Source organism: Sceloporus occidentalis, unplaced genomic scaffold, assembly GCF_023333645.1.
Source record: "Sceloporus occidentalis isolate IW3139 unplaced genomic scaffold, rSceOcc1.0.p SCAF_1, whole genome shotgun sequence".
NCBI lineage: Eukaryota > Metazoa > Chordata > Lepidosauria > Squamata > Phrynosomatidae > Sceloporus > Sceloporus occidentalis.
This window is the reverse complement of record NW_028316981.1, coordinates 30,716,987-30,730,453: the sequence shown is the minus strand read 5'-3', so window position 1 is coordinate 30,730,453 and position 13,467 is coordinate 30,716,987. Positions and strand designations below refer to the sequence as shown.

The following is a 13,467-nucleotide window of genomic DNA, read 5'->3' as shown; positions in this document are numbered from 1 at the left end:
TGATGTTGGTGGCAATTGGGTCTCCAAGGGGAGGGTATTCTATAACTGGGGTGCCACAGCAAAGAAGTCCCTCTCCTGGATCCTTGGTTGTCCCTCGCAAAAGGGACATAGAGGAGGGCCTCTCCTCTTTAGCAATAGCAATAGCAGATACATTTCTATACTGCTTATTGGTGCACTTAAACACTCCCTAAGCAGTTTACAATGTGTAAGTTAATTGCCTCCAACAAGCTGAGTACTCCTTTTAGCGTCCTCGGAAGGATGCATGAGCCCCGGCTGGTATTAAACTCACAACCTTGTGAGTGAGTGGCTGTAGTACAGGCATTTAACCATTGCGCCACCAGGGGTCTTTAGGGCTTTATAGGTAAAGATTAGCTCTTTGAATTGTGTCTGGAAATAGACCAGTATAGATTTTAGTACCTTTTTTCAGATAATGTAATGGAAGGTGAGAACTTCAAGGGTCTTGTCAACTCTAAATAGAAAAATGAAATGATTTTAAGATGCTATATTGACGTGGGATACACAGAGCCCTTTCCAATTGTCTTTGACATTTGCTGTACACCCACCAATCACCTTTGGCTTGATGTGTCAAAAGCATCTCTCCAGATTATAAAACCTACCATGAAAAGAAAATGATTGTTAACTTGCTTTACTTATTTTTGAATTTTCTGCTTCTGTGAAGTACTGAAATTTTACAGTACTCTTTAAATGTGCTGTGCTTGTTCATTTAGTCTTCGCTGTTTAATAAGCCAACACTATTAAACAGTGGTCAGTAGTTATTGTCATGACTAGCCTATGTGAAAACATGCATCTAGCACAAATGGGGAACTTCTAGGCAAGAGAAAAGCAAGTTAATATACCCTGGAACTATTTGTCTCATGTTCCAGTTTCTGTCTCTTCCCCCACTTTTGCACTTTGTCCTCGGCCTTCATTCTCTACAAGGAAGAGGCTATCTGAAATGCCCTGTGACTTTTAAAGCACGACATAATTTATGTGCTTTTGTTCATTGTTTATCTCAACACATCCTATGGTTCAAGATAAGTAACTGTACACTTAAACATGCAAGCACTTCATACAAAGTATAGGTGGCTATTTGTACATGCATGTATCTATCTGTTAGTAAATCATTTTTTTAAAAAAACCATTTAATTAGTTTGTATCCTGTATTCAGCAAGTGTGGGTTTTGTTTTTGTTTTGTCCTTGTCAGTTTCACCCCCAAAGGTCTGTAGAAAATCTTGCTGATTTCTATGTAAAGACTGTGGAAATATATGATGGTACATACCCTCCAATTGTTCCAGTTTAGTGGGACAGTCCTGGTTAATCCTCTGTCATCTCATTTTTCAGCTGCTTTTTAAATGTCCCAGTTTCTCTTTCTTCTTTCACTTTCACACTTTGTCCTCATCTTACTTCAGTTACTGCAAACTATGTTCAAAAATGTAAAAATAGTTTGCACTCAATTAATCCAGCAGGGTTGGGTGGGTAGAGAAGTGGGCAGGGTGTTGCCCTTGCCAGTAGGCTTGAGGAAAAGCAAATTGCTGCAGACTCTTCTAGTAGTATGTTCTTTTTCCTTAACAACTTTTGCCTTCTTTTCCGCATTCTTCTGTTGCTTGTCCACATGTATATCCATTGTGTGTGTCCCCATTTCCCACCATTTTCAAATGTATACTCTTGGGTGTCACTAAGAATCTCCCCTCCCACAGTGCAAGGTTGGTTCACTTACGCAGAGGGGCATCTCTCATGTACTTGCAACCTAACTCATGGGTAATTTAGCTTGGTCCCTATCATAGTATCAGCCACCACTATGAAGCAGTTGTCTCACTGTAATTTCCATGTGAGAGGGGTAAATATGATAATAATAAATAATAATTTTTATTTCTATCTTCCCACCTCTCCCAATGGATCGAAGCTGGATCACAACAAGGTTAAAATTACAATTACAGCATTAAAACCACAGTTAAAATAAAAGCATAAAAACATAAGAGCCTAAAAACATTAACAACAATCAATCACGGGGACAGCTGGTCTCGTTCCATACTAGTGGTCTTCAGAGTAGGTCAGGAGGATAAGCGCGGCAGAAGAGCTCTGTCTTTACCGCCTTCTTGAAGGTTTCTAGGGATGTAACAAGGCGGGTCTCCTCTGGGAGTCCATTCCAAAGTCTAGGGGCAGCTATGCTAAATGCCTTTAGGGAAGTAGAGACATGCTTAGATGATGGTATCTCCAACAAGTTCTTCCCACTTGTTCTAAGAGTGCGGGGCAGATTGTATAGGGAGATGCAATCCCATAAGTAACCTGGACCCAAGCCATGTAGGGCTTTGATGGCATGTGCCATGATGATGCACAGGCAACGCAGCACCCACACAGTGCAGCGTGGAAGAGGCATCATGACGCCATGCCATGGTGCTTATGATGTCCCTTCCAGGAAGCTGCTTGGGGCAGCTTCCTTTTGCTCCTTACAGGGAGCACATCGGTGCCACTGCATGCAGCTGTTGCGGCATCAATCTGGCCAGTACAGGGGTGGCTGAATGCCGCCCATCCGTATAGCCCCTTGGTCTACTTTCTCAGATGTATGGAATGATGATCTGGTGCCCAGGAAGGACATTTATCATCAGTGTATGAACAGCCATAAGAATGCAAAACTTGTGTGTATGGTGATGAGATGGCAAGTGTTTTAACTATAGTTGTTGAGGGACAAAGTCTGCAGGAAATATGTTGCCTAAGACTAGGCATGCCGTGGTTTAAGTTACGTTAAGTGGTTGAGACACTGATTCTGTTGATTGCAAGTTTGGCAGGTTGGCAGTTTGAGGCCCAGGTGCTGCATGATGGGGTGAGCTCTAGTCACTAGATCTAGTCCCAGCTTCTGCCAACCTAGCAGTTCGAAAGCATGCAAATGCAAGTAGATAAATAGGTACCACTTAAGTGGAAAGATAACAGGATTTGATGCAGTCATGCTAGCCATATGACCACCAGAGCAATACTCAGACAATGCTGGCTTTTCGGCTTAGAAACAGAGATGAGCATCACCCCCCACAGTTGGTTACGACTAGACATTCAGGTCAAGGGACTACTTTTACCTTTACATTTACCTTTAAGGCTAGGGTCGGTGGGTGATATCTGAATGGAGAAGGAGTTTTGGACTCTGGTATGTGCAGCCTGGGAAAAGAAAGGAGATGTGGTAAACTGGCCAAGAGCATCCACATGAGCCTGGGGTGTTAACCAGTGTTATAATATGTGTAGTGTGCCAGGAAGCTACAAGATCCCTTTGCATACTGATATAGCAGAATAACAAAGCTATGTCTCTGCATTCCAAACCAGTAACAAGTGGAATTTGTGAATCTTTTTACTGGTATTTTTCATTCTGATTCTGCCCAGTAAATCTATTCAAGTTGCACAATTCGCACTAGTGCAGTACAGTGCTATACTTGGTCAAGCTTCCTGCAAAAGCCACTGCTGAGGAAGTTGATATATGGCTTTGATTTCAGCTGAGTTGTTACAACAAAGGAGCTATTCCATTGGCTTGCTTTGATGCAATTTGTAAACACATTATTGAAGGTAACTAAGTGAGAAATGTGCTGTTGTGGATCCTTGCTTGAATGTATTTTGTGGGAATGATGATCTCTGCAAACAAGTTTATGGATACATGTACAGTCAGTTGAAGTGCAGTGTGGAGTACCTAGATGTAAATCTAATAAGTTCAGAATAGATGTAGCCTTGAATCCTTCAGTGTTTTTTTTTTAAAGAGGAATGGCTGTAATATGATCTCAGCTTGTTTTTACTGTAAGACATTAAAAATTACAGACGTTCAAGGTATGTATGATAAAGTGTCCTCTTCCATTTTGATTAAATGATACACAGAATTTGGGGGAAATTACAGTTGACCCTCTTTATCCACAGATTGTTTATCTATGAATTCAACCATCCATAGCTTGAAATAGTAAAAAAATAAAAAATAAATAAAATCCAAAAAGCAAAGCTTGAGTTTGCCCTTTTAAAGAAGGGAGTCCATTTTACTATGCCATTGTATTTAATCAAATGCAGTTGTTAAATGCCACTACTGCAGCCACTCACTCACAAACCATAAGGTTGTGAGTTCAATACCAGTCAGGGACTCAGGCTCAACTCAGGCTTGCATCCTTCCAAGGTCACTACAATGAATACCCAGCTTGTGGGGGCAATTAGCTTACATTTTGAAAACCGCTTAGAGAGTGCTTAAGTACACTGATAAGCCATATAGAAATGCACTTGCTATTGCTATTCCTAATGGGACTTGAGCATCCACAGATTTTGGTATCCATAGGGGGTCCTGGAACCAAATCCACAAGGATACCAAGAGCCCATTGTATCTTGGATATGATGCCACTGACTCTAGGATTCTGGGAGGCATAGTTCCAAAAAGGTAACCTTCTCCAAGCTTCACTGGTATAGGTTCAACCAATCAAATTCACAAGACTAATTCTATGGGTCTTTCCAATGTAATTCTCACCTTGTGTGCAACCTATGTGCTTCATAGCTCTTAGTGGAAATATAAGGCTAGAAATCCATTAGGAACACAACTGTAAGTATTAAGAGAAAACGTAACTCCATCTAGTTGCTGTTGTTGTTGCTGCTGCTGCTGCTGCTGCTTTATATGTTTTGAAAGTGATTCTGGTTTTTCTGGCAAGACTTTTTCAGAGAAAGTCTTTGCCTTTCTCTAAGGCTCAGAGCATGTGACCTTCCCAAAGTCACCCAGTAAGTTTCCTTGGCTGAGTTGGAATTTAAACCTGGTTTCCCAGAATGTTAATCCAACAATTAAGTTGAAGAGCCAATGTGAAGAAAGAGGTTCTATAGTCTATTCAGAAAAAGGAGACTGGATGAAGGAATACAATGGAAGATAATAGCAAAAGCTATGTGGGCAGAAACATACCATGTTCCAACAATCTTCAGAAACACCTTAAGGGAACAGACTTAAGTAAGGGAGCATGTCCACAATTTATTTAGTTAGTTACTTCACTTATATGCCATCTTTTGCCCAAAATGGGATCCACGGTGGCTTGTAGGCACAATATAGGTTCAAAAGTCAACAGGGAGTAACCTGGAGCTAGAACAGGATTGAAACCTGTCTTCAGTGGCACGGGCTGTGAAAAAGCAGGAGCAAATAAAATATATCAATAGGGCATGCATAAGAAAATGGTAACCTTGATCCAGATACATTTCTGATAGTCAGTTTGGTCATTCATGCTCAGTTAGAGAAGCTATGATTGAGAATGATTAGGGTCCTGAACAGATGGGCCAAGATATCACAGATCCGGCCAGTGCTATCCTGACCTGGGTGCCAACTTGGATCAGTCCCCAGGCAGGTGTTTACATGTTTGCCTGACCCTGTGCCAGGGACCCAGACTTGGACAAATGGATGGATCCAAGATAAAATTAAGCCTGAACTCAAGAAGTCAATATGACTTAACTGAGATTGTTATACTCTGGATGTATCATGAGAAGAAATTATTCATTAGAAAAGACAATAATGCTCAGTAAGGCAGAAGGCAGTAAGAAATGAGGAAGACTAAATTAAGAGTGGATACATTTGATCAAGGAAAGAGGTTCTGAATTTGCAAGACCTGAGCAGAGCTCTTGCTAATAGTGTGACCTGGAGATCTACCGTCCATAGATTGCTATAAGTTGAAGCTGACTTGAACTGTCACCAAGGATGCACACAGGATACCAGTCACAAAAGTGTGTGTGTGTGTGTTTCTTTATCCATATAATGTGAACATGCACTCTTGATTGTGTAGGCTTACGGCAAGACAGGAAGCTGTTGCCAATCAGCTGTTACTGTGGCACAGCAAAAAGCTAAATGGAATATGAAAGCAATTTAATTTCCTCTTAGGAATTGACTTCCTCTCTTAACAACATTGGTATCTGTTGAAACAGGGGGTTGGCAGATCAATAGATTACTGCTGTTTTGCAGTCAGCAAAGTAATTACATTAAAGTGCAGTGGAAGAAACTTTGTTTGATGCTGTTGCCTGCAGAACATAAGGGGATTTTTTTTAACCCTCATTTCACTAAAATGGTATATACTTTTAGAAAAACAATACTACAAACAGAAATACTCCGTGGCTTAATTTTCACAGTCACACTGAAATACTTAAGGCGTGAGCCAAAGGCTCAGGAAAAATCAACCAAGATAGCTTGCTTTTCAAAGCAGCTCAACAGCTCAGAAGGAATAATTCTTCTGATGCAAACTGTTTGTAACTGGAAACAAATTGGTGATGCTTAGTACAGAGCTCATGCAGACAGGATATGTACAAAAATACTAATATGTTCTGGCTGGAATCCTGTTGGTTCATCCCAACTAGAGTAGACCCATTCAATCAGTTCCTGAATGATCATTCAATCCCTAGGTAAATCCCATTGATTCAACAACAGAATATAGGTCAGTGATGGCAAACCTTTTAGAGATCAAGTACTGAAACTCAAAGCTGTTCCTGCACGGGGGGAAGGGAATTCTGGGAAGGGGGAAGGGAATTCTGGGAGCAGGACTTTTACCTTATGGGGACAGGACTTCCAGGAGCGGGACTTCTGGGGGCAGGACTTCTTCGGAGGCAGATGAAGGCCCAGGAGGGCAACAGGGAAAGGAGGAACGAGTATGCAGTTTGTTTGTTTGTTTATTAGCAGTCTGCTTGGAATTTAAGTGTTTTAGTTTAAGTGTTTTAATTGGATGTGTGGTTTAATGCTTTTAAAACGTTTGTACTCCATATTGTTTTAGATTTTTAAAAATTTATATTGTATCCCATATTATATTGGTGGCATAGTGTATCCACTTCATCTTTTAGTGCAAATTGGAAAGGAGCTATCCAAGGTGCTGAACCTATTTTGTGAACCGGAAAGATTATGTTTTTTGCATTCAGATAACCAATTTGGAGGGAGGAACATGTACCTGTCAAGTAAAACAAAGAGGAGACAGCATGCTAGCTCAGCTGACTCATCCTTTCTCCTTCTTGCTATCCCTTCCTTGCTATTCACTTGCAATGACTTCACCATGAACTTAAGTTTGCCCATATAACTGTTGTTACTGTTTAACAAGGGAAGGAAGAACAGGGAACAATCCAGTTCAACTTCTCATCCCCACATTGCCACTGGATTCTGTATCTTGGCTCTTTCCCACAACTTCCAAAATCCAAAGCACTTGACACTTGCTATTTTTTTCTGGCAGAAGTTCTCTGTATACATCAACCTCAATTCTAGATACTCCAACAGGAGATATACATCAAAAATGAAGGAAGTGAAATGGGAGACAGACTTGAATTTCCATGCAATTATATAGATTAGCATTTTGAAGGCCTTATTACAAATGACAGCATTACTTGAAATGAGTTACCCTTTGGATTAACCACTATAACACCATTCCATTTGCAGAGTACCACAATAATACCTATTCCTTTTTGTTATTTAGCTATTTTTTTTTATTTTTCAGTCACTTATTTGGGGCGGGGAGGAGTGCTTACATGAATACAAGTTAGCCATCTACTAATGTTTAATACAGGGGGGAAAGTCTCCAAGACACTCAAGGTAAACCAAGGCCTTTTGTGCTTCCAACTACATCAGTAGACAAGAATAATGTGAGGATATAGCCTTGGCTGGCAGCCACCTACAGCAGTGGCTGGAGCATGACATAGTTAAAACTGCTATAGACTATAGTGTGATACTGTAGCCACTGCAGCACTAGTCACTGGCAGCCATGATCAGGATATCACATTGTTCTGGTCTGTAGGTAAGCACAATATACACAGACCCCTCTAAACTAAGCAAAGGAACATTGTTATCACAAGCAGTGGACACACATTCTTTAGTGGGAAGCCTCTAAAATAGCAAAGCTAGTGCAGTGCTCCAATGGGCTTCTGGTGAGCAAAGGAGCAGATTACTTTCTAAAAGTAATGTCCCAAGCATGGAGATAGGCAGACAAACAGATGCAGATACATTTGGAAATAACAGGAAACCTCTGATTAAACTAGTGTTAAGTAAACAAGAAGTTTCTGGTCAATGACTATAACTGAAATAGAAATATAGTGCAAATCAGTAGTGTCAGGAAAGCTGCATCCAGGAATCCTATGTACCATCTGTTCTTCTGCCCAAATGTTATCGGCAGTCACCATGTTGATCCTTACCCATTTCTCCCTTCTTTATTTTTAAACCTGAGTTGTACAGTTCCCCAAATGGAGGACCCTTTCCTACTGATTCCTATGAAGTAGGATACCTTAGGCTGTGTTGTTGTGTCCTTACCTGTTTTAGTGCACTGCTATACACCTAGTGTGACCTGCATATCTGTACATTGTTTTTCATAGTGGAAGCTGAGGAGAGCAGGAATACATTTATTGTAGTTAAAAGTGTATAATATACTTTCTGTCAATTGATGAAATAGCACTTGGTTCCATGAAAAGGGCATTTAGATTATTAGAGTTTATCTTGTAGTGACTGGGAATTATTGATTTAATTACCTAGTGTTTCCCCAGCTGCCAGTTGTTATTTCCACTAGCACTAATTATCCTTGGTTTGTAATTTACTGCAAACCAAGCACTGTGCTCTGCTGAAATATGCCATTCTTCTCTATTTAATAAGTCTTTATTATGACAAGAGTTAATGGTAACAAAGAATCAAGGGCTTCTGTGGTTGACAATCTAATTCACATCACTTATTCACACACATTTAAAAATACTTCCTCTTTATTTGTTTCGGGGGTCATATCCTCCTTTTCAGTTCCAACAATCAGAAGGCAACTTCCAAGACATGACTACAAATCACCTCTGTATATATAATTATTTAAATAAACACATTCGCCTGAACATCTTCATTCACAAAGTAAAACCAGAGAGAGAGAGAGAGATTTTTTTTTCTGTGCAATGAATGTTACATATTAGTGTGTATATCCTTATATCTGTGCTTCAGTCCCAAACTTGTAAAAAATGTGGCCAGGAATCCTGTATCAGAGTTGAGTCTCTGTGAATGGACTTATGCTGCAGAAATAAAGCTGTTTTACACCAGTTTAACTTCTGTGGCTCAATGCTATGTAATTCTGGGATCTGTAATTTAGTGGCGTAACAGAGCTCTCAGACAGGGAAGGCAAAATAGCTCATAAAACTACAAATCTCAGAATTCCATAGCATTGAATCATGACAGTTAAAGTGGTGTCAAAATGCTTTAGTTCTGCAGTGTGGCTGCAGCCTTACATATGTGGGGATTAGAATTGGGCAGTTATGTAATGTTTACATCCAGTAGAGGGCTGCTGTTATGTTATTAGGTACCAGAACTGGCAAAGTGCCTGATTCTTGCCAGTGTCCCAGATATACATCTTGGCAATTTACTAACAAGGTTTCTTAGCACCTCTGCTACTTAGCTGAGTACACATAAAGTTTCTTACATAAAAGGTAATATAGGATTCCAGCAGCTGTACCAATTTCAGAATTAAACATGAAAGGTGTTAGATTTCGATGCTTTTAAATGTTCTGTCAAGATCAGCTTGTAGTTGTGTGAGAATTCAGTGCCTGGTGAAATCCCTGAAGAACAAAGCTGGATTTTCCATGTTCAAAGAAGGCAGAACTCTTCTTTAGCATGGGTGCCATATTCCCAACAACTGTCAGAATCAACACAATTTGTCTGGTGTCAGAAAAGATACAAGACGTGGTTGTTTTGTATAATTTTGCAGATTATCACAATCTGATTCCCTCTGCCCTTTGGGGTTTTTTAAACACACACACATACACAGTACATACTGTGACCATGAAATTAAATAATATATTGTCAATGTAAGTGGAATTTGTCCATTCTGGGAAAACAAACAAACAAACAATAAACAAACAAACAAATAAAATTATAACATCTTAAATTTTTAACTCTTTTTTTCCAGATAAGTAAACAACAGCTTCAGACCGTCAAGGATCGTTTTCAAGCATTCCTGAATGGAGAGACTCAGATTGTAGCAGATGAAGCTTTTATGAATGCAGTCCAGAGTTATTATGAGGTAATGAAAAAACAATTCCAAGAATCCAGGAGGAACAGCTGTCTGAAGAGAATCATATGTTTGCTCTATCTGTCTGTCTATCTATCTATCTATCTATCTATCTATCTATCTATCTATCTATCTATCTTTTATTTCTATAGCACCCAATAGGTGAAGTTCTTTGAGTGGTTCACAAAACAAATGTAATGAACGTAAAATATAAGCACAGAATAAGACATAGCATAACAACTTTTTAAAATTCAATGCTGCTGGTGAATAAAATCAAAGTAAAACCAGCAGCAGTGGAAAGGTCTAAAAAGACCGACACAGCTTTTAAAAACAGAAGCAGTAAGGCTCCTGGGGAAACAAAAATGTGCTAAAAAGAGCACAACATAAGCATCACCTGAGACTCAGTGAGGTGATACTTGCAAAAGTAGGGTGTCATCACTAAAAAGATCTTTTCCATACACCTCACTTCATTTGCTTGAGGATCCCAGAAGGAGAGACTCAAAATTATTCAGAAAACATGCATGGGAGCAGAGCATAAGAATACTTTAATGCATTAAAGCCAATTACCAGGGCTACCATCACCATTAGAGGTAGAGTGTACCGCACAGACCATTGATCTGTGTTGCTAAGAATTGTCTATACCAGGGATGGATCTGAGACTGGGAGCAAGGCCAATTTTTGTTCTCATGCCTTCTCCCAGTACACTGCACCCATATGTTTCGGAAGACCCTGAATCTATCAGAAGTAACTTCCAATATTGTTTTGATTTGATTTCCAGCTTTTTAAAAATCATACCCATCACATTTTGGTTTATTTGGAACAGTTGTGATAGTTGTCAGGTGACTTTCCCCCCCTAAAAAAATACAAATACAAATTTGAGATAGATCATGTGGGGATGCAAACAGAGGAATTAGAGACATGTTCAGCCCCTGCAGCCACCCTTTCTCACCTTGGACTACATTGACTAGCACCTTTCCAGACAGGAATCTTCATAGCCTGACATGGAAAATCAGTATGCAAAGGGATCTTGTAACTCCTTTGAGAATAACTGAATAAAAGAATTATGAGCTTTCATAGACTTCACCTTACTTTCTCAGATGCACACGTGAGAAGCTATGAAAACTCATGCTACCAACTTCTTTCTTTCAGTTAGTCTCAAGGGTGCTACAAGATCCCTTTCCACATGGAAATGTCAGGGACTGAATCTCACACTGTCTTCAGTGAAAGTTTGGATTTCATACAAATGAGTGCTAGCCCTTCCTAAGGTGAGGGGATGGTAACCGGAAAAGCAGTGGTGCCCAATTCATGCAGTTCCCTTTGCTAAAATGTTTGTGTAGGGCCAGCCATGTTAACTGTTTGGCACTAAAAAGTCCCATATATATGCCCACAAACTTTTCAGAGTTTTCCGGTATGTTTATGTAATTTAAATATTTGATTGAATTGGTGCATATAACATTCTTCTGGTAGGATTTATGGGGGACAGTCAGAAACTCAGGGTATATTTACACTTTCCAGAATGCTTGGGGCTACCCCTGGAATATTCTGGCCTCAAATTCCCCCAAAATTTGCCCCGTACCTGCTTTTTTTTTTCCTGTGGGTTTTCAGCTCTCACAGCAAATTATGTGGCTGCCTTCCCACATGGTCCCCATTTGTCACCAGGCACTGCTGCTGCATCAGAAAGAGATGTCCTGCCATGCTATCGATACTGGACACCTTGTTCTGACCTCAGAGCAACTTGTGCCCACAAGAACAGTGCCAGGCAGTTGCAGGGACCATGAGTGAGGGCTGCTGTCATCATCGATGTAAAGAGTACCAAAAGCCTGAAGCAAAATATGAGTTATTTAAATGCAGGTTAAGGGGATGAAGCCCCAAACTGGGTATGGGCATGAGGACAGTCTGGACCTGAATTGGGGGTTTGGCCCTGTGTCATATAAACAGGAGGCAGTGGGCCCAGGAGGAATTTGAGGTAAACCGCCCATGTAGACAATACCAAAATTGGAACAGAAAAGGCAGTATTCTTATAATCTGAATTGTACAAGGGCTTGGAAAGGTACTTCTCTATTCTTGAAAAGGTTACTTTTTAATTACTGAAACAAACCTCCATATTTAATTGCTAAGAGCTGCTGGCCTGTGGTGAAAAACACACTCTCCTCCTGTCCACCTTTTCAGCATCTCATTGACCTTGAGATTACAAGTTACAATCCAGTACAGTACAAATCATTTGCTACCATTTAAAAAAACCAGCTAAATTCCTTCCTTCTTTCCTTTCCTTATAGCTGCCGCTTGAGCTTTATTACCACCCTCCACCAAATGGTACAGCTGGCTATGGCAGCAATCCTTTGGAATTCATCAAAATACATCAGTCCCTTAACATGTTCTTCAGTCAACTTCTCAGTTGGTTGGAGTTTTGCTGAGCTCTGAGGTTGTTCTTCAAAAGCTTCTGTTTATCATGAGACATTCACCATGGAAATTGGTGTAGTCTCTACAATTATGAGACAGGTTTTTCATATTATTATTTTTTTAGTGTGACCTGTTCATGATCTAGTTGGAGAGTTATTGATTAGGATTCTAGTTAATAGAACTAAAGAGGCCTCTGTTGCCAGGGTAGTTAATCTAAAACTATTATCCTTCATAGATTTTTTCAAATGGTTATATTACTCAATTTAAAAAAAAAAAAACCTTTTACTATATGTAGCTCTTAGGTAACAGTTAATGGTAATCTGATCATGAAATTGCTTTCCATCTTATTGACTGGAGACAAGGAGGAACTCTTGTAGTTCAGTTCAACAGACAGAAATTATAGTGTAGCATGTTGTAGTGCCAAACAATATAAACTCAGAAGTCCCTAAAACAAATTTCACATCACCAGTGATCACTACAAGTGGTATCTTAAGATAAGTCATTCTCTTAGTTTCAATTTCCTATTATAACTTCCTATTATAACCCTATAATATAGGGAATTTTTTATGATTATTGGGAAAATGCACACTTGTAAATTATTGGGATACTATAACTACTGCTGCTGCTGCTGCTGCATACATGTGTATGTACCTTCGAGTCACTAGCTGACTTAGGTGATTCCATGAATTTCATAGGCATAACCTTTCATAAACAAGGAATACTAGAGGTGGTCCTCTGAAATATAGCCTACACCAGTAATTCTCAAACTGGGACACTGAGGGGGTGCAAAAGTTGTCTAAGTGGGGTGTAAGACTTGGAGACCTTGATCCCCCCCCCCCTTTCCAAACTGTTTCTATCCTGGAAGGGAAGAGAAAGGATTCTTCCTGAGGAAGGAAGTAAGAAGTGAAGGAAAGCTTGCTGGATTGTGGCCTCAGGGGAAGGGGGAGTGTCATACCAAGGCACTGCTTCCTCTCCCCACATACATGCCATCACTGCCCTAGTTGTCAGGATGAGACATTGGAGATTATCAGATAGGGAAAATCGGGGGAGGGGGGGCATACTCCCAGCAAAGTAGCAAGATTGTGCTGAAGAT

The 13,467-nt window shown here is 40.0% G+C and overlaps 1 protein-coding gene across 21 annotated transcripts in view; it reads left to right on the top strand.

The window, feature by feature from the left end:
* The window catches only part of CADPS (calcium dependent secretion activator), a 452,259-nt gene that overhangs the window by 84,609 nt on the left and 354,183 nt on the right, over window positions 1-13,467 (top strand). For all 21 annotated transcript variants that reach the window (XM_089518937.1, XM_089518931.1, XM_089518899.1 and 18 more), the window contains exon 2: window positions 9,873-9,986. In XM_089518937.1, the coding sequence (XP_089375063.1) occupies window positions 9,873-9,986 (114 nt within the window). The remainder of the gene's footprint in view (window positions 1-9,872; window positions 9,987-13,467) is intronic.